At 42.4% G+C, this 24906-nt stretch overlaps 1 protein-coding gene across 1 annotated transcript; it reads right to left on the bottom strand.

Annotated features, from left to right (window-relative positions):
• Window positions 1-1220: 1220 nt before the first annotated feature.
• On the bottom strand, window positions 1221-24883 carry SFI1 (SFI1 centrin binding protein). The gene is given in 30 exon segments (XM_059485471.1): window positions 1221-1419; window positions 1925-2027; window positions 2709-2832; window positions 3583-3730; window positions 4388-4640; window positions 5830-5963; window positions 6748-6921; window positions 7284-7358; window positions 7641-7715; window positions 8110-8270; window positions 8918-9014; window positions 9498-9600; window positions 10262-10338; window positions 10770-10865; window positions 11612-11687; window positions 11916-12094; window positions 13037-13118; window positions 13389-13486; window positions 13847-13939; window positions 14665-14735; window positions 15149-15310; window positions 16080-16236; window positions 17175-17277; window positions 17921-18038; window positions 19524-19618; window positions 19776-19883; window positions 21569-21640; window positions 22675-22859; window positions 22862-22896; window positions 24787-24883. Coding segments are annotated over 30 exon segments (3459 nt in total). The 3' UTR covers window positions 1221-1311.
• Between the last annotated feature and the right edge of the window lie 23 nt (window positions 24884-24906).

Genomic DNA, 24906 nt, shown 5'->3' with positions numbered 1-24906 from the left:
TTTTACTATCCAGAGCTTGTTGGAGTGGACACGCTTATGAAACCTGCCTTTGTGCTTTCTGAAAGATTTCTCCTACTACTTCCTTGCTTGAGCTACTTTTCTGCTACTTCAAGGAGATGACAGGCTCTGATCTCCTAAAGAAACCCTTCTTTGTATGCACTGCAGAAAATAGAATATAATTTTGTTGTACAAATGTCCAGTTTGCCAAGTCCTGTATGCTTAGCTTGTCATCGGGAAGGAAGGGATGATAAACTGCCTCTAAGTGATGTAGCCAGGCATGAGTCAGATGAGGGTGGCTGTTTGGGTGACAAGCAGGAGAAAATTCATTTGGCTCCAGGAGTCAGTGTTTCCTCACACAGGGAGGAGTTTGAAAGCTTGAAGTGGCTCTCAGCCACCTATCTTGTTAAAGTTCTTGGTATTAGCAAGTTTACTCCTGCAGCAGTATAGTACCAGATACAAGTCTTTTTAAACCTTTGAGAGTGAGAAAAGAGTAAGGCAAATATCAGCTCTGAGAGGATAAAGTTTGGGTGATCTTTTTGATTAAACTTCAGTGTCATGTTAACAAGAGAAAGCAAATTTGTTCCAGTGGATGAGAGAAAAAGACAACTGAATCTTTTCCTTCTTTTCCACTGGGGTCTATGACATCCAGACAGAGCCAAAGGAAGTTTAAGCTTTAATTTCTTCCTACTCAGCAGCATCATCCATAGTATCTGAAGGTACATATTAGCCTAGTGATGGAGGATGGGTTGCTTGATGTTTGCTTTATTAGAAATCTCAGAAGGAAGAGAGGATTCAGCATGCAAGTGGCTGTTTATGGTGGTTTTAATACTGTGCAGAGCAAGCTAATAAACCAACATTGCTTGTGATGCAGGGGCCAGCAATGCACCCCAGGAGTGAAAAAGTTCCTCGAGGGTACTGATAATGCTGTGAATTTCTCCTGCATGGAGAATCCATTTAATTCAACTGTATCAGTAGCACGGTATTTTTGTATGTCAAAGTGTATGACTTACTGACATGAACTCATTTAATTGCAAACATTTTGAAATAAAGAGTCTTATCTGTGTTGCTTATCTTTGTGGCATGACAGGTAACCTAAACTAGGTATTGCAAGTGCAGCATGAGGTAGGTGTAGCTCCAGTTTGTAACAATAGCTCTGGCTACAGTAACAATAAAAAAAGCCAAATTATTTTCACTTAATTTATCAAATATAAATTCCATACCTAGAACCAAGTGAATGGATACATCTCTTCCATTGTCCCCTGATATGAAAAGGCCAAAACTCCTACCCCTGAGCTGGGCAGTTGGTAGATCCTACAGGTCCAGGGCCAGCTGGATGTCTCGCAGGCGGGCAAGCAGGGCCTGCACGTGCTGTCTCTCAGCCAGCTGTGCTTTGGTGAGAGTGCTGATCCTCACCTGCAACTGCAAGGAACACCAGTGCATCAGCATAAGTTTGTAAGGTCAGACAATATTTAGTCTTTTGGACAGCAAGAGATGCCCCAGCAGCTTTTGTGTTGTCTCACTTGAGGGCCAGTACGTGGCAGATTGTGTCACTGAGGAACAGCTCAGAGGTACCAGTACCCACACCTGGCTCTGTGAACCTGGGGCCTGAAGGCAGAGCAGGGCCAGTCTGCACACAGGGAGTTGTCTCGAGAAATTGCAGAAAAAAACTTGAGATTGAGTCTATGAAAGCTTGATCTATACCTTGGAAATAGCCTCAGAGAGGTCTACTGGAGCAGGAGTTGCATTTCTGAACAACAGGAAGAGGCATCTACACAGCCTCTTCTGCTCCTCAGCCTACTTCTGACTACAAATTTCCCTTGGCATTTTACTAATGGCTTACTACACAATTCCTCACAGCTACCATCAGCATTTAGGCACAGTGCTAATCACTTCACTAGCTTCAGTTTAAATGCTGTGTACACACCTGACCCAATTCTTCCTGGACTCCTTGCACACCATCTTGGGCTCCTGGTTGCGTGCTCATTTCCAGCCACTGCTGCAGAATCTGTGCCTGCTGCTGACAGCACCTGATAAAATGGATTAGAAGGATTCTTATCCAAATTAAGAGCTCAACAGTCTAAGCCAATTTAGACTTGCAATTGATACTTGCAATGAGACCCATATTTTTGTCTCAAACCAGTCAATGGTTAAAATCTTTTTTAAAAGGTAAAAAAAACCAAAAAAACACCAAAAGATGCTGGAAAGTAGAGGAATCTGAAAACTGTCATCTCCACCTCCTGCTTCTAGCCCCTGACTTCTTCTTTTCCTGGCAGTTAAATCGCCCCCAAGCCCCATTTCTCTTGACCATTTCTGTTTTCTTGTTCTAGTAGAGCAGTTATCAAATACCAGCCATATTTAGGTTTTTTTTAATTAAAAGCTGCAAAAGCTCAGTCCTCTTGATAAAATAACTAAAAGCTAAATTTCAACTGCCCTGCCCTATTCATTTGTACTATCTCCTGATTACACCCAGTGATACCTCTGACATGCTTCTGCAAGAGCTGCCAAAGGTGTAATTAAACCTCTTGGCTGACTACAGAAGGAGTTATGCACAAACTCTCCTTCACCTGGAGTGAACTCCAAAGGAGAAAATAAAAATCTGTTTCACTCACAGCTCTGCTGTGAACAGACTGGTTATTTCTTGGGTAGATACACAGAAAAAATGCAACAGAGTTGACGGCATGAAGAGAGGCTGGCTAAAGGGGCATTACTTGAGTTCCTGCTTCCTGCTGTAGTAGTACTGCATCTGCTGCTGGATATGCCAGAGTTCAACTTCCACCTTTCTCTCCAATATCATTTCTTCTCTGGAACTGTGCTCCCTCTTCTCCCCTTCAGCTGAATGGAAGATACAAGGCACAAACAATGGAGGTAGAACAGACATCCACTCTTTCTTCATATTAAAAAAACCAGAAAATATTTTTAATGACAGGAAAAAGGAACCCTCCCAACTGTGTTTGGTTACCCTGTGACATGTACCCTGTGACATGACCCTTGTTCACCCCAAAGGATCAGGTACAGTGAGAGGGCAGGAGTTCTGACAACAGAACAAGCTCTTGAAGACTCAGTCTGAACACATGAAAGATAGAAATGCTCTGGTGGATGGTTCAGTACTACAGATACTGTTTTGGCCTGTTCAGGATTTAGTCTAGAAGTAATTAAGTGCAGTAGTCCTGCAGAACAAATGTCATGCTCTGATGTCATTTAAAACACCACAAGGGGAGGTGCTTAGACACAATCTGTCCCCTTTACAGCCATGCTGTAAGTACAGGGAAACCTCAGAGAGCTCTACAGGGTGAACTTCCCTCCTGAACAAGTTTTGCTGTACAAGTGAACACCCCAGCACCTGAGCACATTCTTGCTAAAAAAATGTTCAAGCAGCTCCCATCCTTCAATGCCTAGAGCAGGGCTTTAGCAGAATCCACAAACTGCAGTTCCCTTCCCAGAAAGGAGTTCTGGTACCCTTGACCTCCTGATGCTGGCACACAAGTTTGCCTTCTCTCCCACACATTTTGTGTCACACTTGCAGTCTCACATAGATCAGAGAGGAGCATGAGCAACTGCTACTGTTTGGATCTGAGGATGTACCTGCAGTGTGGTGACTCCCTTTTCCCACCAAGTCTTCAGATGACAGCAAATGTGGCTGCAAATTTGGTGGCAACTTCTTCTCCACAGAATTCTGTTGAGAGTCTTGGGAATGGGCTCCTTTGTGACCATTGGCAGGCTGCCCTCCTCTCTGGAAGATCAGAATGATATTGGGGTTTTCCTCAAAGGGTTTTCTTAAGTAAACCCTACAAGTAGGATGTGCCTGCCCTACTCAGTCCTACTCCCTCTCAGACAACTCCTGTAGGTGCTGAGCCCCTCTCATAAAATCCCACAGAAGAAGGAGAGCTTGAAAGATGGACTCTGATTTCTAGCATGGGGATACTTCACCAAGATTAAAACTTCCCATTCTGTGTGGAACAAGGAGTTCAAAAAGCAAGCACCTACTTGCAGGTTAAGAGAACTTCAATTTTTTTAAGCTCTCAGACACACCTACTGCTCCTAAGATGAGTTTCTCTTAAATCCCTGCAATCTGGACAGCAAACTGTAACTGCTCTGAACTCCCAAGAGGCAGCAGCACCCTCACATCACTTGCTAGGAAAAGATCTGGCCAGGAAAAGGCATGAAATACAGAACCCCACATGTGGATTGCTTCAGACTAGGGGCAAACAGTTCTTGGGCATTCAGAGGCAGTTCACCTGGTCAGCTTTAAAGATCACAGCTAGAACAAGTGAAAACCAGCTCAACCAGGGCAGCTAAGAAGAACCACAAGAAAACACAGCAGTGAGCAATGGGCCTGCTGGCAGCAGCCCAGTACACACACTAACTGTTCCTTCAGCAGTTCACTCACCTCTTCTGAGCCAGCTCTCATGTGGGACCTGAAAGATGCAGGAGAGCACAGCTCTGGCCCCTGCCCAGCTCTGTGCATGTCCTGTGTCCATGTGGGGAGAGAAGCACAAGTGAGAGAGGGATGGGGATGAGCAGCACTGTCCATCTGAGACAGACATTTACAGGTACTTTCTTCCATGTGAGGTGTCAGCATTAAGTTCCCAGTCTGTGCAGGACATTTATTCACAGATGTTTGCTGAAAGGGCACCTCTGACCTGTACAGGGAGAAGGATAAGGTCACTATACACTGCAACTGGTTGGTCTTGTCCTTTGAGGTCAGTGCAAAAAAGGGGAGACTCCTGTCATTCCCCTGCATACAGCTCTCCAATTAGCAGCTCTACTATGCCCCCTGTAAGTCACCCTCTTTTCTTTACTTCTAAAATTAGATTTTCTGCCTAGTAAAAGGAGGTCTCAGCAGTTCCTTGCTTTCTAGAGATTCCAGAGGGAAGTCAGGCTTCTGGGGTGCCAACCTGGCTCGTTGAATGGCATTTCTAAAAAGAAAACCAGAACAAAGAATGCCCCAGACTTATGATTATTGTAAACTGGCATCAGCTGGATGCAGCTAAAGAAACAGTCCTGTTTCATCATTCATCCCTGCTCTGCAACATTCTCCTTGCATGCAATCCTGATTCTTAAAGATTAAATGTCAACCTGTATTAATGTGAGAATCTAGTTCAGCATGTGAGTGGTGGGGCCAACACCAAGAATGGTGGAAGTGACACAACTGAACAGGGCAGAAACTATTCTTTTGGCAGATATACTTGCTTACAGCAATGTGAAGTTGCAATCTCATTTCCCTTTAAGGTTCCTGTCCTGCACTGAGAAGATTCATAGACAATTCTTCCTTGCAACTGCCCCATAATCAACAGGAATTTTTTAAGGAATAGCTTCCCCAGGGAAAAGAAAGGGGCAAGAAGGAACTTCAGCTTCTGTACACCAGGATCTTGATATTTATCATTTCATCAGGTGACTTCAGTGCAAAAAACAAGAGCTCCAGTGGCACTGGGTCACTTGGGCAAGATAAGCTCTCCTGCTGGCTGAAGTCCCATCAAAGGTATCTTTCAGTGTTTCTCTGTATAACTGTTCCTATGACAAATGGCCAATGCTCCACAAATTCAGTTCTGCCTTGAGAAACACAAAGTGGAAGCTGAGCTGGTTCTACCTGTCACTGGCAAGTACAGTCACAAACACCTCCCTGTGTGGGGGTTGGTGTTTGCATTACACAGCAGCTCTTGTATAACTCTGTACCACCAGCCACAGGATGCATTCTAAGGAGAATGCATGGAACTAAAGTTATCAATGAGAAAACTTGGAAACACAAAAATGAGACAGACAGATTATATATATGCATATATATATATATATGCCAGAGAAACAGGGGAGGGACAGGAAATTTACACTCACAGGCCATGGAGCACTGAGCCCCCCTCAGCAGGGAGAAGTGGTAGATGTCTGCATTTTGAAGGCCATGGCTCTTCCTGTGATGAATGTCCTCTTGTCTCTGGACTAACATCAGGCCTTTTAAATGTCATTTGCTTCTCCAGAGGTGCAAAAAAGAAAAAGGCTTATTTAATTTCTGGGAGAGAGCCTCTGTTTCCACAGCATGGCACAACAATACACTACTGGTGAAGACTGCAGGCTGCCTGCCAACACAAAGAATAGCAGAGCATCTGATGGCTGAGAGCAGGAAGCACCATGGAGAAGGAACCAAGATTTCTGATTCCCTCCAAGCCATAGCAGCTCTCTATACTAAATCAAGAGCTCCACTGTGGTAACATTTGGGTGAGCAGAATTAACTGAGTACTTCTGCACCAAGGAAAGCTGCACATTAGCAAATGGAACAACTGGTATCCTGAAAACCTGGAAAAGAGCTGGGAATGCTGCCCAGAAGCAGGAAGAGAGCAGCCAATACAGGCATCCTTTTCACACACAGGGTTGGGCTGATATTCGAAGGCAGAAGTGACACAAGCCCACATATGAAGGTATAAGCAATGCTGAAGCTAAAACAAGATCAGATGTAGTCTAAGTCTCTAATGCTTCATTCTAGCACAGAATTTAGAGACCTGACCCACATGCAAAGGTTTCAATCAGGAGTATTGTCTGTGGCAGAAATTGGCCAGTTTTAAAATAGTTTCATTAAGAAAGGTTCCTAGTGAGTTTGAAGTCCTCTAGTCTCAGCTGAATGAAATGCTTTGAACCAGAGATAGAAGCATATGTAGGATCTAAACAATAGCTGGGATGTGGAGCTCCAAGATTCATACATGCACAGACACACACAGAGCAGAGCAGCCCAGTTCTGGATATCTGAGCAATCTCTCTCACCTCCAGCTGGGGCTGGGTATGGAGCTGTCCCTGGAGCTGTTTGATGCCAGCAGTGTTTCTCGAGGCACAGGTTACACCTTCTCTCAAAGGAGCTGGGTGGTGAACTGTGACTTTTTCAGTGCCATCTTTCTTCTCCTGCTGCTCCTTGGCAAACCTGAGCCAAGCATCAAACACCTACAACAGGAACAATGAGAGCTGTGGGTATTACACACACAGGTTCCAGGCCAGGGACTCCCCCTGCAGAGAGCAACACCCTCCCTTCCACTGGATAGGAATTAGCAGAGCTGCAGCAACAGCAGGACACTGCCACAATGACAAAGGGACAGGGATTTAAGTCAGCTGAGGCCAGATGGGGAAAAATGTGCATATTTTTTAATCAGCCAAGAAATGTTAAGGAGTTTTCAAGCATCCCAAAATAACATACAGCAACCCAAAGAGGAAAGGAAACAGACATTTAGTGTGCATTCTACTGACTGCAGTCAAATCTGCACATTACCAAATTCACTTGCCTGCCCCAGCCCTGCACAGCCCCTTACCTTTCTCTGCACTGAAAGGGACCAGTGCCACAATGCTTGCACTGTCTTCTGCCTTTCCCATTGCTGCTGCAACAGCTATTAGGGGAAAAAAATGCACAGCAACCAGGTTAGGAGTTCACATACTCAGCACCAGGAATGCCAACCAAAGCACCAAGCAAGGAGGAAGTGATGGCAGAGCCAGAGCAGAAAACCCTCAGCTCAGCCAGACTATGGCAAGGTGTCTCTTGTGCTAGATGAACCAAAAAATCCTGAAAATCTTTAAATAAAGTTTTCTTGGTCCTGTGTAAACAGAACATGAAGGAGAAGGCAGAATGACTAGCAAGGAGCTAGGTGTCTACCCAGGGCAAAATTCTTTACCCGAGTTTTCCAGCAAGAGAAGGAAGCAGAGCAGAGTCTGTGAGTCATTAGTTCATCTCCCCTTCTCTGCAGCAGCTGCAAGACAACCAAAACAATGAGTCACTTGCAGACAAACCCCATTTATCTGAGACAAATGCTATTAGAACAGCTAGCAAACAGCCTTTATCACCCTCCCTTTGCTCTGTTGAGGCCACCCTCAATATCCAAGTGCCCTACAGTGTAACCCCATGTGTAGACAGCTACAAGCCCAGCAGGGATTTCATTTACAGTAAGCTCAGGTTGTCTTGTTAAGTCTGTTACTTCTACCAGTTTCTTCAGGCATGACACAACCATGCTCCTTCCTTCTCAGTACACAAAGCTGTCATGTCCCTTCTCAGCCCAGACTGCCATTCCCTTCAGCAGGGAGCACAGGGTGTTCCTCCATACCCATAACTCCCCACAGGCTGGGGAGGCTGCTGATACTTCTCACCTTTTTTCCAAGGCACTGTTGATGATAATGTTTCCATTTCACCAGGTACTTCTGGAGCAGGTGCTGCTGGTGGTGCTGTGCTGCCCTGTGGTGCTGAGCCCTCAGCATCAGAGACTCCCTCATTGATTCCTTCCAGTGCAGGAACAGGCTCTGTAAACGCACTGTTAAAGGAAGATAAATTAATTCATGTATCAAAGGGAGATTATTAATCTCAGAGTATCAAGTATCAGCTACTCTTCTCAACTGTTTCAATACTCAACTTGGACAACACTCAGCACTGACAGTTTTCAGTATAGGAAGAACTGTGAAACATTTCATGTAACACACAGGGAGCTGTGACTTGCAAGTCTTCCCTGCTGCCAATTCTTTACAATCGTTAGAAAAGCCCTCTGTGCTTCAGAGTCCTCATGTCAAGAATGTACCATGGTACCACGAAAATGCTAGCAGAGTTTGAGGGTCTTTCAGTAAGAATTACCAGAGAAAGACTGAAGTAGTAATTGGTAAGACTACTTGTATTGCCCTCAAAACAGATGTCTGAGGTTCTCAAAATTAGTAATGGAAAATTCGTTTGAGGAAGGAAGTGTTACCATCCATTATATAGTAAAAAGAACAAACAGAGAAACAAAAGTAACACAAGCAGCATTCAGCAGATCACTGGAGTCCCAATTCACTCTTCATTCTGAGGGGACATCCTTTATAACAACACACCATCCAGTCACTTCATCTGTACAGACGACACAACACACTGCCCATGGCTCATTCACAGACAGTGAGGACTTTTGAGAGTTCAGCATCTCCATCAGCTCACCTAAATCCAACTGTTTTCTGGCCTCCAGCACAGCTGTCACCTTCAGGTGGCGGTGACAGGCTCGTAGCCAGGCAGTGTCTCTCCACTGCAGCAGCACCTAAGGACACAATGCAAACAGGAACTGGGACACAGACTGGCACTGAGATGGAAGGGGACACAGTGTACTCCCCCCATCATTGTAACATAATCATTTCCACCTCATTCCTCACAAGACTCAGCAGACAGAATTTCCTACAAATTAAATGCAGAAATGTTTCAGAGGGTCCTTTTGGCAATTTTCAAGGCGTTCTTCTCTTTCACCCATCCCCTCCCTGCCTCACTCACCAATACTACTGTGCTGTATCATTCTACTGGTTTTTCCTTCCTTCTAAGGAATGAGAGGAAGGAAGAGAAAAAGCCACGAGCTTACAGAGACAAATTTCAGAGACACCTGTAAAAACAACATGAGAGTCCCACTTTGCAGCTCTCTCTTAGTAGTGGCTCTTAGATTTAAGCTTTTGGTCCTTCTAATTGTATTATCTGACCCCTGCCTGAGCCAGCAGCTGTACTGAGACCTTGGCACCTGCTGTACAGACCCTACCTTTGACAGGACTGCTCTCCTGTAGTGCTCATCTGCCCGAGCAGTTGCCTCCAATTCATGTATAAGAGCAAGAGCATTCTCTCTCCATGTACACAGCACCTCTCTGAAGGCAAAAACACACACAAAAGTTAAAAACAACGCCATTAAGAAAGATTCTCACTTGTTCATTTGGCACTTTCCTACTCACAAGGGAACCAAAACCAGCTGCATCTATAAACTTAGTCATGTAAATCAACTTCTGCCCCTTCAGGTCCCTGCTGAAGAGAAGGCAGTGCAAAACAGAACACATTCTGAAATCAGCAGCTTCAGCTGAGCCAATCAGGCTCTGCAAGTGACTCCAGCTTTATAGCATTAAAATAAGGTAACTAAATAACTACAACTAATGCAATGTGATAGTATCTTTAATCACTCTCCTCACTGTAATGAAAGAGAGGCTCTGCATCTTCCAGGCTCCTTTAATACCATAACAGATATAGTTAATACCATAAATGATGCAGTTTGCTGTCTGATGACTCTTGCAGGACTAAACAGAGATTTAAAAAATATTCAAGCAAAACAGATAGCAAACAGGAAGAGGTTGATTTCTTTTAGCTAGATGATCTTAATGCAAAGAAACAGAAAACAAAGAAAATTTTTTCTCAGTGCATGGCAGGGTCCATTCCCAGCACCAAACATTGAGAAAGTTACAGAGGTGGCAGTGAAAGGAAGAAATGATTTTGACTGCAGTGCAGTCATTCTCTCATGCTGCCTAGGAAGAGGCTCACCTCAGCAGCAGTCGAGTGTGCTGTTCCTCCTTCTCAGCTACTTGGTACAGAATGCACTGTATGTTTTGTTGGTAAATCTGGAAAAAATAGTATTGAGAGGTAAATTTACCTCAACTGTTAACACCTGTGAGGAGAGGAAACCTCTAGAAACTCTTACTAGCATCTAATTAACTCTAAGTAACTCATATGTAGCACTGGCAGTAAAGTACAGAGAGGAAAAACACAAACCACTGAAATCAAATGCTGCTTTGCTGTAGCAAGCAGTCACTACACAATAGTTAATGCCAGCTGTGATGTACCAATGACCAGTGCTACAAAATTACCTTGGTTCTTCTGCTCCAAAAAGCAATGCCAGAGCTCATACAGCCCTACATACAAGAGCCTCCATTCTACCTTGCACATGTGGTGTGTATGTGCCTCCAGTGAAGCAGAGTGGGAGCTCTTCATCTCTCATTGAAACACTACAGCACACACAGACAAGTGCCTCAAAAAGGCTGCTCCATCCTACCTTCCAAGCTGCCAAGGTCTTGCCCAGCAATACACGTTGATAATGCAGGTCTGCTTGCACCAGCTTCCTCCACTTCTCACGCTGATGTTCCACATACTAGAAGGAGGAAATGGAAAAAACCCAAAAATACATACACATGAAGGAGGGAAAACAAGTAATAGCAGAGAGAGGAGGGAAAAGAACCCTTCCCATTCTCTGGAGAATCAATCCTTCACTTTGCTGTAACAGCTTTTCACTCAAACTGGTGCTTCACTCTGCTATGTCCCCAAAAGGCCTAGCTGAGGTGCTTTTTCTTCCTGCCCTTTGTAGGAATCCTCTTGAAGACTGATGTAAACCACTCAAGTTAACAGGTCTGCACTGACAGAGCAGCTCCAACTATAAAATTTCTCATACATTTTCAAGACATGCTGCAAGGCACATCTGGTACTTCATATCATGGTAAGGAAAAGGGGCCTACATGAAAGCATTCTGTGTTTGTGACATCCTGTAACACAAATACAGGTCATACACAAAGGCCTGGCTGCAAACTTCTAACTTTTGAGAAGGACAGATCCTACTGTGGTGGGGACAATTTCATCACACTGAATTACATTCCCAGGTACATCTAAACCATATTCCTATTCTCACCATATCTACATATATGAACAAAAAGAATTCTCTCTTCTCCCTACACAGTTCCTGTTCCACCCACACCAAACTGGTTTTATCCACATGAAAAGGGAGGAAAGCTTAGGAATGACTAGTGTTTATTCTAAACAATTTAACTTCTAGCCATATGGGTACAAGCAATTCAAACATAACAGGAAGGCTTCATGCTCTTTCCCATCTGCTAACTCTCTCACCTCTCTCCACTTGTTCCAAGTCTGCTGCAGACACTTTGAACAGTGAAATCTTAATGCTTTTGTCTCCTTAAGCCTCCTATAAGAAAAATAATTATTTGTCCTACAATGCAATCCATGTTACCGGACACTTCTAGCACAGACATGAGTCCACATTTGTTATTTTCAGTAATTCACTTACTGAAAGACAACTTAGTAGACTCTAAAGCACAAAAAAGGAGTGATCACCATTGTGAATTAAATGCTCTCCAGAGTAGGTTGCTGGAGAGTCAATCCAAATCACTCTCTGTTTCAAAATAAATCTTACTCTGTTTCTCTCTCCTGAGTCTTCTGTTTCCACAGACAGAAGGCCTTTAGCAGCAGCTGGTTACTGTAGTGCTCTCCTGCACGGGCCAAGCCCTCCTGCTCCTCCAGCCGTGCAGCTGCTCTTCCCCGCCAGCAGGACCAGGAGCAGCACAAGAGCCGCCTTTGGAAATGGAGCACGGCCTGAATGGAGGGAGGGAAGGAGGCAATGAATGCACAGCACAGGCAGCTACAGGAAACACCTCCTTAAAGATGGCATGCACAGAACTGTCCAGTGTTTGCTTTCTGAGGTTGAACAGCAATGGACACACCACCAAAGCCCCTCTGTGGTGAGGCTATGTAACGTGCTCTGCAGGTGCATGTGGGTGGAGGAGCTGTTACCAAAAACCAGCAAGCCAAAGAGAGGAAAAACACAAGCTGATAAACAGCATGTGAAGGACTCCTAAGGACTGATAAGTTCCAGAAACCAGTCCTGCTGAATGTACAAGAACTGATAACCTCCCTCCACCAAGGGTGAGCCATATCTGCACAAAGACACCCACACATGCTACTGGCAACTTGGAGCTCTGTAAGAGAGCACATAAAGGCCACAGTGGCTGCTACATGTGAATACTCCAGGACCATATACATGTGTGTGCGTGTGTGTGTGTGTGTGTGTATTTATATATATATATATACACACACACACACACACCCCCCTAAAAAAATGAAGGGCCTTGTAAAAAACTTTATGGACACCTACCTAGAAGCAGCTAATTTCTCAGCACAACCCTGCACTTCTTAAATGACTGGGGTTGGCCATTTAGTATTATTATTATTATTTCAACAAAGTAACTATGAGACTCTGTGAGAGAGAGCACACACACATTCACACCGTGAGGGAATAAGTGAATGAACTATGTGAAAGGCAATCCTCTAATAATGACTTGATTCTATTATTAACAAACTGCTTAACTTAAAAAAGGTGATCAATAAATATTTGTTGTCATCTCTTTAGCCTGACTTGATCCCTCACCAGGGAAAATGGAATTTACACCAAGTCCATCTCATGCTAACTCATATTCACAGAGAGACTATGAAACCATCCCCTCTATTTCCTAACCAAGGTACAAAAGTTGCATTTACCATCTTCTCTCCCATTCGATATCCTTGCAGCTTGCAGGTCTTCAGCAGCCATGTGTCAAATACCTGTCTCATCAACACCCTCCTGGCAAGCAAAAAGGGAGAATGTCAGCACAGGAGATAATTCCTTCAGAAAACATATTGGTCTTATGAATGTCAGCCAAGCTGGGCTTAACCAATCTCCCTCTTACATTCCAGAGAGAAGCACGAGATGTAAATTTTTCATTACTCACAGAAAATGTCAGAGCAGCTGCCATCAAGTCATGTCCCCAAAGGCATTAGCATACTTATAAGAGAACCAAAGGCCCACAGATTCCACATTTGTACAAGTCTGTATCAATACTTCTCTGCATACCTGTAACGAGCATGAGCCATTGCTGTTAAGGCCTGCTGCTGTTCTTCCTCCTTCTCTTCCAAACGGGACTTCCAACGGGTCCAGTACTTCTGCAGCACCTGAAATAAAATAAGAAAGACACAAAATCCCCAAAAGATATCCAGTGAGGGGAAGAATGTTAATAAATAAATTGCTAAAGTCCTAATGAAACTGCATACTGCAATGGATGTCTCCTGCAGTGCTTCACATACCAAACTTTTTAACCTCCTATAAGTTTTTCTGCTAAAAGAAAAAATCCACCATAAACACAGGGAAATTAAAAACTAAACATATCTAAGAGTGGCAGTTGACTCACACAGATTTTCTGTGACTACTAGTATTTCAGAACAAAGCCACTGCTGTAATAAAAAAGTACTTTGCAGGTGACAGTGGAAGTCAACAGGACAGCTCAAGACAAACTGACACAAAGTCCAACTCACTGTAACTCGATGCTGACAGGATGACAGGTTTGTTCTCATTCGCTGAAGACGAGTGTCCAGGACATTCTGCCGAAGAGCCTTAAGGCCAAGTTCCTGTAACCACAAGAAATAAACACAACTTTCATTTGTAATCCAATCAGGTAATTTAGAACTGATCTACAATCCTAGAATCTCTCGAGTGGGGGCAGAAAATGGTAAACAGCATTATGAGAGCATCCTACTTCAAATCACTAATCACGCTGCTCTTATAATCACTACTGTTTTCACTTCACAATCCAAACCAGTTTACTGGTATTCTTTTAATGACCAGTACTGATCCAACCTTGAAAATAGCTCAGATCCAAAAAGCTGGAGGCTTGCTTGTGCCCACCTTTCAGATAGCCTTCAGGGATTTATTTTTTCTTTAAAATACCCTAAAATCTAAACAAAACCCCAAAACATCAACTAGTTGAACATGCAGCAAGCTATCTTTGGTCTTATGTGAAAAGCAGCATACACACATTACTGCAGAGGAGAAAAAATAATCCTTGTAGCAAACAGCACAAAAAAAAAAAAAAATCAAGGGGAAAAGGCAATCTCATGGTGGAATACCAGGGAGCAGGTAATCCAACACCCTCAATTTACTTTACCAGTTTCCCAGATGAATGAATAGCTGCTCTGGAGATCAGCACAGTTTCCCCATTTGGATTCAGCTGTCAGATTCCAGAATAGCTGAAATTTAGAAACCTGGTGTATTTCCCACCCAACACCTTCTCACCACTGTCAGTGTTACAGGGACCTCCACAGCCCTCCCACTCAGCACATAACAGGACTCTTACCAGCAGGTGACACTTGTAGTGCTTTTCAGCCAGCTCACACTGCTGACCCTCTTCCACACACAGCACAACATCTGTCACTGAGTTAAAGTATCTTTTACACAGAACAACCTTCTCCCACAGAGGGGCACTGCATCTCCATCTACATTTGCTTCAATGTTTGAATGTCCCAGCACTGTTATCTGCAGAAGTTTTGACTACAGTAAAACTTAGATTTTGCTGGCTTATTACAATATGTTTCTGATTCACTCTTAAGTAACAACCATAAATTATCTTCTGCAGTCTGTAATATACTCTTATACAGCTGCTAGCATACTGTAATTACAACAGTTTAATGAATTGTTAGTGTGGCATTACATACACATAATGACAACATGTTTGTTGTCACTCGTGCTACTGCACAATGTTCCTGCTCATTAACTGGATCTTCCCCCTGTGGGAATGTTTCTAGGATGGCTTTGCTAGGGACCAAACCCAGGCTGGATACAATGCTTCCAGTGTGCAAAGGCTCTCCATAAGGCAATCCTTGCTGCTTGCTTTTCCAGGTCCCTTCCATGAGCACGCATTCTCCTCCTGCACTCCCATGCCAGCTGCCAGTCGGAAAAGCACGTCTGGAGCCTCCTGCTCCTGTGGAACTCCTGGGCCAGCTCTGCAGGACAAACACAAATCACTCATGGCTTGTTCTGTCCCAGGCTCATTGTATCAGATGAGATCCTGGCACCTGAGCCACTGGCTCACAAGTGACATGAGCTCTAACACTGAGAAATGGTTACAAGAATTCACATTAATGCTCAGCTAGAGATCACATCCTTCCTATTGATCACAAAGGCAGTTTTAAAGCAGTAACCTGCTGTGCTGACTTAAAGAGAGGGAAGGTAGGACAATGTATTACTTGTGCAACATACTCAAACTTGCTTACATTTCAGCATGCTCCTATTACTAATTCCTACACAGCCAAGCTAGATTCTTTTCCACTGCCACAACCAAAAAGCAATTCATACAAATATCTGAACTCATTCCCATTCAAGGGAAGAAACAAAGGAACTGGTGTAGAACCTTTACCATCCTATAGGAGTTGTGATTTGATTGACTATCAAGAAAATCCACAGACTGACTGATCAAAGTCTTGAACACATCCTTCTCCCAGATATCTCAGTCAAAATCCAAGAGACAACATGCAAGTTTCATCAAGGGAATTGTAAAGCATGTTCTCTTCAATCCTGTGGAAAGCAGGTGATTTTCCTGACAGTCCAGCATGTGAGCTAAGCCAGGTCTGTCACAGTGTACAGCCCAAGCTGCATCTCATGACCTGGGTGGGCAGAGACATTCCAATGTCTCCTAGAATAGAAAAAGCCACCACCGTGCCCTCAGCAAAGGGGCTGAGCCCTGTTCTGTCCCACCTCACCACTTTCACTCACCATTCTGGCGTTTCTTTACTCTGTGGAGGTTCAGGTGTCCCAGCCATGCTCCCATGCATCTCCTCAATTCCCAGTGCTGATGGTGAGTTACTGCCCTGGTGTCCTTCTGCTTTTCATTCTGGGTGTGTAAATAGAGCTCTCGCCACTGCAGCCAAGCCTGAAGGAACAATTAAGGGGCAAGGGCAGTAAGGGGAAAAAACAGACAAGATTAGAGAAGTAGAACAAAGAGGAGGAGAGGAAGAACACATGTGCAATAAGAAATTCCATTTAAGTTCTAAAGGTGAAAGCCATGAGCAATGAGGTTCCCCCCCCCAAAAAGGGGAAAAACCCAACAAAACCCAAACAAACACCAAAGGAATGTCAGCATAGAAAACGTCAAAGATTTTCTCCCTCTTTTAAGTACCTTCACACTTTTTTTCATTAAAAAGACCAATATAATACTTTTGCCAACAGACTTTCTTTCAGATTATTTTCATATAAAAGGAAATCCCATCATGAGACACTGTAAGATTTCCTAAGTCACAAGTTTCTTTCCTTAGCAGAACACTGCCCTAAACCAGTATTGTTGCATCTTACAGTGCAGGTCAATTTCCATGTTGCATTTTACAGTGCATTTGCCATGTTGCATCTTACAGTGCAGGTTAAATTAAAAACCATCCCTTCTTTTTAATGAAATGGACAAAAAGCCACAGTTTCAGTGAAAGAAAAAAATAAGCCCATGCTGTTTTCACTTCAGCTAAGATCAACCATCTGGACAACACTCTCAGTCATCTGTTTTAGTTTTAGGTAGTCCTGCAAGAAGAAGGAAGCTGGACTTGATGCACCTTGAACTCTGACAGGTTTGGTGCTGTAACCACTTCCCCGTTCCAGGGACTGACCACCCTCTCAGGAAGATCCTTTTCCTAATATCCAGTCTGAACCTGCCCTGACACAGCTTCATTCCATTTCCCCATGTCCTGATATGATATTCCATGATAAGTACGCAATTTTCAAAGTAAATAAGTACAAGACCCAATTTTTATTCATCTGCAACATTTTCACACGTGTGCAGCTTTAACATTAGAAATGGCAGTAGCTGAAGCTCCTGAAACTTACTCGAAACTGCAGGCTCTGGGCCCAATGCTGCAGAGCCAAAATATTCATTTTATGTCCAGAGCATTTCTGGTAGTGTTGTCTTCTCCAAACTGCCCATGAAATGCTGCCAAAAAACGTTACAGACAAGTTCAAACACAGGTGCCATCACTTGGTGCAAGAAATCATTTTCATCTGACTGGAAAAAGGTATGAACAACAATCCTTTCAAAGAAACATCAAATGGTTTGGGTTGGAAAGAACCTTAAAGATCATCTTGTTCCAACCCCCTGCCAGGGGCAGAGACACTTTCCATTCCCCACATTGCTCCAAGTCCCATCCAAACTGACCTTGAACACTTCCAGGGATGGGGCATCAACATAATCTCTGGGTAATCTCCAGATTTCAGCGCCTCACCATCCTCAGAGTAAAGAATTTCTTCCTAATATTCAATTTAAATCTACCCTCTTTCAACTTAAAGCCATTCCCCCTTGTCCTCTCACTGCATGCCCTTGCAAAAGTCACTCTCCAGCCTTCCTGTAGGCTCCATCAGGCATTGGCAAGCTGCTGTATAATATCTCTTAAATTCACAGTCTATGGGTGTGCCAGAACTCACAAATCCCAGAAAACAAAAGAATTCTTAAAGAAAAATCAAACACCGAATGAAGTCATGGTGTGACTTTTTATCTTTTAGGAAAAGATAACATAACACAGATAAAAGCCATGGCCTTATGGTCAGTGCCTCTCTGCCTGTTTGTATTCCATCCTTACCTCAAACAGCTTCTTTTCCTAAATGCCAGTGCCACAGACTGCATCCCATGTTTTGTCCTTTGAACATCAACATAAACCAGCCAGCGCTGCCAGGTCCTGAGCAGAGTTTGCCTCTTTGCTGTGCACGACAAAAAACGGCAGCATCTTAAATTCTGTAACCTGGCACATCTCAGCCCCTCCACCACAGTTCGTCCCCGACTCTGTGTCCTCAACCTGCAGGGACACCTTGTGGAAAAGCCTGAAATGACAGCGACCCTCCCTGTGGCCGAGGGTGTCCCAGTGAGAAGGCTCAGAATCGCTGACAGCTCGGTCCAGCCACCTGTGCAGAGCAGCGTGAACGATCGGACAATGGCCCATAACCGCTCGGCCTTCAGTGCTTATGGGGACATAACTGTAGAACAATAGTCAGCATAACGACTCTACTGGGTAAGAATGAGAGGATTCTCTTTGGGTTGTTTAAAAAAAAAAAAGTGTATCAGGTTCATCAGCTGCTTTTCAAGAGTTATTATCTCCTACAAGCAGAGAAATGAACCAGAAACGAGTCAACTTTATTTAGCAGGCTGGTCACACAGCTAAAAACAGAAGTGGTGTCACAAATTCCAGTTTACCACTTAGTGCAGCACTCTGCATATTCTCCTCACAGCAGGTTGGCTTGTCAAAACTGACACTACTAAAGCAATTTTATTAGAAAAAACTCTCATTGATTCTATGCCACTTCACACACACACATAAAAGAACCACAGACTTTTCCTTTTTTAGGATTTCCTTGTGAATCAAGCATTAACCTACCTTGATACAGGTCACCTTTTCCTATTTTTGACCAAGTAACACACAGCTTCTGCTATAAATACTCTGGCCTCACTTAGTCAGAAAGAAGTCTGGATAGCCTGACAGTTTGTGTCCAAAGGTGCCAGTCTCTAGGACACTCTGAAGCTATGTTCATGTGCAAAGAGAGCAGTTAACTTATTCTGCAAATCAGCACAGAACAAAACCTCAGTATCATCTTTAAATGAAGGTCAACCTCCCTTCAGCAAAATATATTCCCCGAACCCAAGAAAGTTGCTACCAGTACAGACAGCTCCAAGTCTTTGCAGAGCAAAGAACCTACACAGTAAGACCAAGGGCACTTCAAAAGTTTGGGCTTCTTTCAATTGCTAGACACAAGCTGAAGGAACAGTCAATAGATATAAAATAAGTGCTGTTAAAAGCACAGGGAATTACTATCTAATGTCTACAGCAAAAGTTGACAGAGAATTCCAGTAAAACATTTTATCAAAAAACTTCTACTTGAAAACATACTGTGATTAAGTAAAAAAAACAAACAACCAAAAATCAAGCCACCAGCTCAAAAACAACCAGAGCAATCCAGAGCAGATGGAGAGGCTCTTAAACTTATTCACTGGCATCCCTAAATAACTATATAGCTACACCCCTATAACAGAACCCCCTGCCATCTGCTCCTGCAAGCACTGCACTGCCATGGTGTGGGGGAGCTCAGGGTTCAAACAGGCACAGGGGACACACACTGTGGATAAAAATTCACTGTGGATACTCCCATCTCAGTATGTCCCCAGACACTGGTAATTACCATCACTTCACTTACCATGAGACTCTGCAACATAAAACTTGTTCTTCTTGCCTTGCTGTTGGCATACATAGACTCTCCAAGCCTTGAATATCAAATTAAGGAGTAAATGCCTGAAAAATGAAAGTGCCATTCAGTAAAATATTAAAATAAGCAATGAAAAGATTACTCTTGGCCTAGATGTACCATGGATGGAACTTGCTCACTGGCACTAAGAACTCCTTCAGCAAATGTCTCATACACACCCCAAAGGGAATTCATTTCACTAACCTGTAATGGTTGTCTGCTCTGAGGCTGAGCTTCTTGTCTCTGCAAACTGCCCACTGCTCCTTCCACTCTCCAAAAGTTTTCTGAAGAATCTTCTGATCATACAAACATCTAAACAGTTGAAAGATTTGGACAGAGGAAAAGTCATACAGGTTTCCAGAGTGACCACAAATCAGTTTTAATGAATATTACACCACCTCTTCTCCAGGCTTGCCTGATTAGCCTAACAACCTCTAATTGCATTTAAAACCACTTCCCTACTGTGACACTTTATTGGAAGACTCAATGAAGCACTGCAAGAATCACTCTACTGACTGTAAATACTTCACATAAAGACAAGGAATAAAAGTCAATGTTGTTAACTTGTCAAACATCACAGTACCAGTTGACTTGAGACCTGTTCACATTTTTCATCCTCAGCTCTGTGTTTTACTTTAACAACCAGAACAGTAGATAACAATATATGTATTTTCCTTTCTTATCTTGTTCTTTGCCATTTTAACACAAAATATTATATATATATAAATATATAAATATATATTTATTTATTTATAATAAGTATATAATATATAATATATTTATAAATATATATATATATAAAATACAAAAGCTACAACAGATTTTATAATGCTCTGATGTTTTTATCATGCAATAACAGCAGAATTAGGCCCAGAATCCTAGAGGTCTCTCAGTGGAACAAATCAATCCTCTCACACGCTGTAATTTACAGCCACCTACCCCGAGCCAAGCTGCTAAGTCATTCCAAGCACTCATGCAGAAAAGGAAAAAAGAAATGAGCTATGTGTTATTTTTTGGACCTGGGGTATTAACAGTATTGCACGTGCATTAACAGGTATTACAGCTATGGAGAACTGGGGACTTCTAAATCTAGAAAGGCAATTCATTATTGCTTGTGCTCCTTGCTGGTCTTTATAAAATCTATTCCCCTTAAAAAATAAATTCATCATCAAGCTGAATTGATAGCCAAAGTAGTGCCAACTCAGTGGATGGGACAGGAGGAATGATGAGGTTCACAGGACAAATTCCATTTACCAACAAAGGCAGAAACAGAATATATTTGATACAGAAAAATGAAACTGAATGACTGAGGACCTGATCTTATTCCAAATGCAAGTCTTCCCACTGGGAACTGCTTCAGTTCCCAAGGGTGTGGTCAAGCAAGAATGAACATGCAAATTAATGCAAAACAAGAAATGAATATCAAAGCATGGGGTTTCAGTAGCTCACAGAACACTGACAGCAAAAAGGAATTATCTGCCACAGGTATTTCCAAGTCAGATACAAACATACACAGATATACATTAAGAACAACAGTGCAAACAATAATAATTAATGATCCATGTGGGTCCTTTCCAACTCAGAATAGTCTGAGAAATCTCTGTCATCATAACTTTGGGAAATAGTTAAATTTAAAGCAGGTATCCCAATCACATCCCATCATTTATATGCACATACTGCTCAACTTTATCAAAACACAATTCCTATGAATTTGGTTAACAAAAACTTAACAATGATTATTAAAAACAAACAAAAAAAGCAAGAGCAAGAAAGGTACCCAAAGAAAATCTTCAAGTGATCTCAAAATACATCCAAATATTTTCTTGTACCAGTACTCTCTCAGCCCAGTGGTTTACCACTAAGCCATTAAAAAAAAAAAAAAACCAAAAAAAAAAAAACAAAAAACAAAATAAACCCCAAAACAAAACAAACAAAAATACAAAACAAAACCCACCAAACAGCAAAGCTCCACCTCTGAGTTCTGTCATTTTATGTACCTGGCTTTGGAAGGGAGAACTTGTCCAAATGTTATTTTTGCCCACAGACAGAAAAACTTCCTTGCTAGGTATCTGGAACACAAGGAAAGATTAGTTGCTTTTGTACTCCTCCTCTGCAAATTCCCAGACAGTAGTGAAAATAGGAATTTTTATTAGAGTTTCACTAATAAAACGAAGGGTCTAGTTTTCAGACATCAATGCATATATGAAATATTTAGACCCTGAAATCAGTACCTGTAACACAGCAATTCATAAAGGATTAAGAGGCCCAAGCATCACTGCAAAACTTGAACTGGGATGTACTTCTTTAGGAATGCTGGGCACCCAAAATGCCCTCCAAGCAGCCGTCCTCCACCCAGTGGTGCTGCCAGGCAGGGTGCCCTGCCTGGCTGGGAGCCCTTTCTGAGGTTCCAGTGTGGTCACACCACTGTTCTCCCAAGTCAAACAGCTGAGTCCAGAACACCTGAGCCAATCTCATGTCTGGCCCCTCCTGAAGCCAGCAAATCTTCCTTCTTCCCACCTCCCCTCAGCACTTCCACATCTCCACAAGGTTCTCCCAACACCAGCTCAGCTCACCAATGTGTTACTGTGACCCTATCACCCTTCCTCTCTTTTTTCCCAATGGATTTCAGAGTCAGCTGTCACAGGGTAAGCACCAAGGTAATTACCTCCACAAGGTAATTAGTTAAAGCACACAGCCAGGAAGGGGGGCCTCACTCCTTCAGTAGGTCTGAGCTGCTCAACAAATGATGGGCTTTTAATCTCTACACAATTACATCCCACCTTTGTCAAGGTTCTTTTAACAAAAAAAAAAAATAAACCAATAAAAAACACTAGAGGAGGGCAAGAAGAAATCATGACACCTGGCAGTGTATCAAAGAATATTGTTAAACAGCCATTGTAAAATTTGCCTTTGAAAGTAAAAAATACCTGAAATCTGACTGTCAATCCTTGTCCTCAAGTCACCACAAGGCATTCTCAGAACTGTCTGCCATGGCCATGAACTAAAACTTCTATTGCAACCTGCCCTGGTACCACTAAACCCAGACACTTTCAGGTCTGACCCCGTGCTCCATTTCCTGAAGAATATGTTTTGTACTTATCACCTGCTTTGGAATTTTTTTAACATTCTTCTTTGACTCTGGGTATACCCATCTTGACCTGGTTTGTCATGATCTCTGTCCTGAAATTCATGTGTTGCAGACTGGGGAGCACCAGACTGTCCAGCTGCATGAACTTGATGCTCAGGTGCTTGCTGGATTTCATCCATCATCAGGGATTTTGAACTTAAAAGGAAAGAAGAAATATTTTGTAGAAAACTGTATTACCTGCAAAAAAGTGGCATTATTGCAATAGCTTGGTCTGTAACAAAAGTGTCTAATCAAACACAGAACACAACAGCTACAAATGCTAGAACATTTATTGTTTCTTTATCAGGTGATTTTCAATATCTGGAATTTTAAACTTTCCCCAACACAACCAGGAAGATACATTTCAGTGCAATCATGTCACAGACAACTCTTTTTCCCCTAAAGCTGAAATGAGAAATCACTGAAATGCATTTGTGTGTGCACACAGGGTGTCTTGACAGAGAAGCTCTGATTGTGGTTTTCTGCCTTTTAGTCCCAAACATATCAAGGTATTCTACCTACTGCTGATAAATTCTCTTGGGCACTGGTGAACTGAAGTAAGATTTCCATTTTAACATAAAATGCTCTTTTACAAGCTCTTTCCTAGTTTTATTCATATTTTAACTGTGTTTCTCCTTAAAAAAAAACAACTGAAAATCTCTTCCTGTTTTTACATATTAATCATTAAAAAACAAAATTAGACCTATTTTTCTATCACACAGTTTACTTTCACGTGTAGTTCTAATCTGAAAAATAACAAGTGTATTTTTATAAATTCTAAATATTTTTTCTTTGTAATTTTCTGAAAACAAGGATAAAAAAAAAACCTGTGCAGATAAAACTTGCTGCACCGGTTCCATTGAAGCTTCTTTCCCAAAACAAATGCTGCCACCACCCTGAAAATTTGCACATTAGAAACACAAACACATTCTTGAGTTCCAGAAGAGGCAACAGAAGAGGATAATCTGAAATCTCACCCTAAAGATCTCCTGAACTGAGCTAGGGAAAACATGGCTGCAGCCAGAAAAAAATGTTGTTTTCACAAAGTGACTGGAACAATGCAAGTTTCAAAAGTTCAGCTGAATAACCACTGCTAACAACAAATCACTGGGAGGAAATAGAGTATTTTTGGCTTGTGCCAGCAGGGTACAAAGAGTTAAAAATAAAAGTTAATGGAAGAAAACAAGACCCGTATTTTGTGTGAGAAATTCTTGCTCCATAAAATATTATCTGAATGTTTTCTGAAAGAGGTAGGCCCTGTCCAGCAGACAAAAGAATTCTGTTCACATCAAGATGTGCAGTTAAGGCAACTCTATGCACATTTGAAGAGGAGTTCCGGGCACTTTAAAATTTATGTAAAACAGTTTTCAGCACAAGTTCTTGTACACACTTATTAGGCCCAACTCCCTTTTAAACTATTTCATCTGTCCCAAAGATAAACCTGGTCTGACCACAGGCAATAACAACCTTACACAAAGGAAGTGAAAAAATCTAACCTGGGTAAAACATGCAAAAGTTTGGTATGAAAGTCTAAGGTGTGAGAATATCTAATAATTTTCCAACTTATTTACTTTTAAACAGGTTATTTCTCTAATTGGAACACTATTATGTGCTGCACATATTTAATGATGACAGCCTATGTCCCCCAAAATTTATAGTAAGTTCCCATGAAAAAGAAGAGTCAAAGAAGGATAATTTCTCCCTTTTAAAGTTAGAAAACAAAAGCATGGGAAGAATGAGAGAACATGGAGTAAATCTCTGCTTGGGCCAACAGCTGTGTCCAAGTACCTTATGCTCCAGTCTAATAGCTCAAGCTCAAGAACATCATTACATGTACATGTGATGATAATGTAAACTCATATAAAGTTGTGTTTCATTATCAGTTTGGGAGTTAGGTGTTCACAGTTTTTTACTTTACTTTTAAGAGGAATATTTTCTGGCTAACAAAGTTCCATAGAGACTAATAAGCCCTTCTGTGAGAGGGGCTCAATTCCACTTCTTCCGCCCCATGGGAACCTTAAGATGCCATAAATATAAAATAAATTACAGCTGAAGTCTTTAACATAGTAGCTGCCTATTACTGCTTACCTTCCCCTGAATTTCTCCATTTCACTGTAGCTCCAAGCCTGCAGTTCAAATGCACTTTCTGCTCTGCAGTGTTGTTTACTAACTGTGGACAAAGCATGAGTTGGTGCCTGTTACTTGTGA

The sequence above is a fragment of the Ammospiza nelsoni genome, chromosome 18, assembly GCF_027579445.1.
Source record: "Ammospiza nelsoni isolate bAmmNel1 chromosome 18, bAmmNel1.pri, whole genome shotgun sequence".
Taxonomy (NCBI): Eukaryota; Metazoa; Chordata; class Aves; order Passeriformes; family Passerellidae; genus Ammospiza; species Ammospiza nelsoni.
The sequence above is the reverse complement of the archived record's forward strand: the minus strand, read 5'-3'. Positions and strand labels throughout refer to the sequence as shown.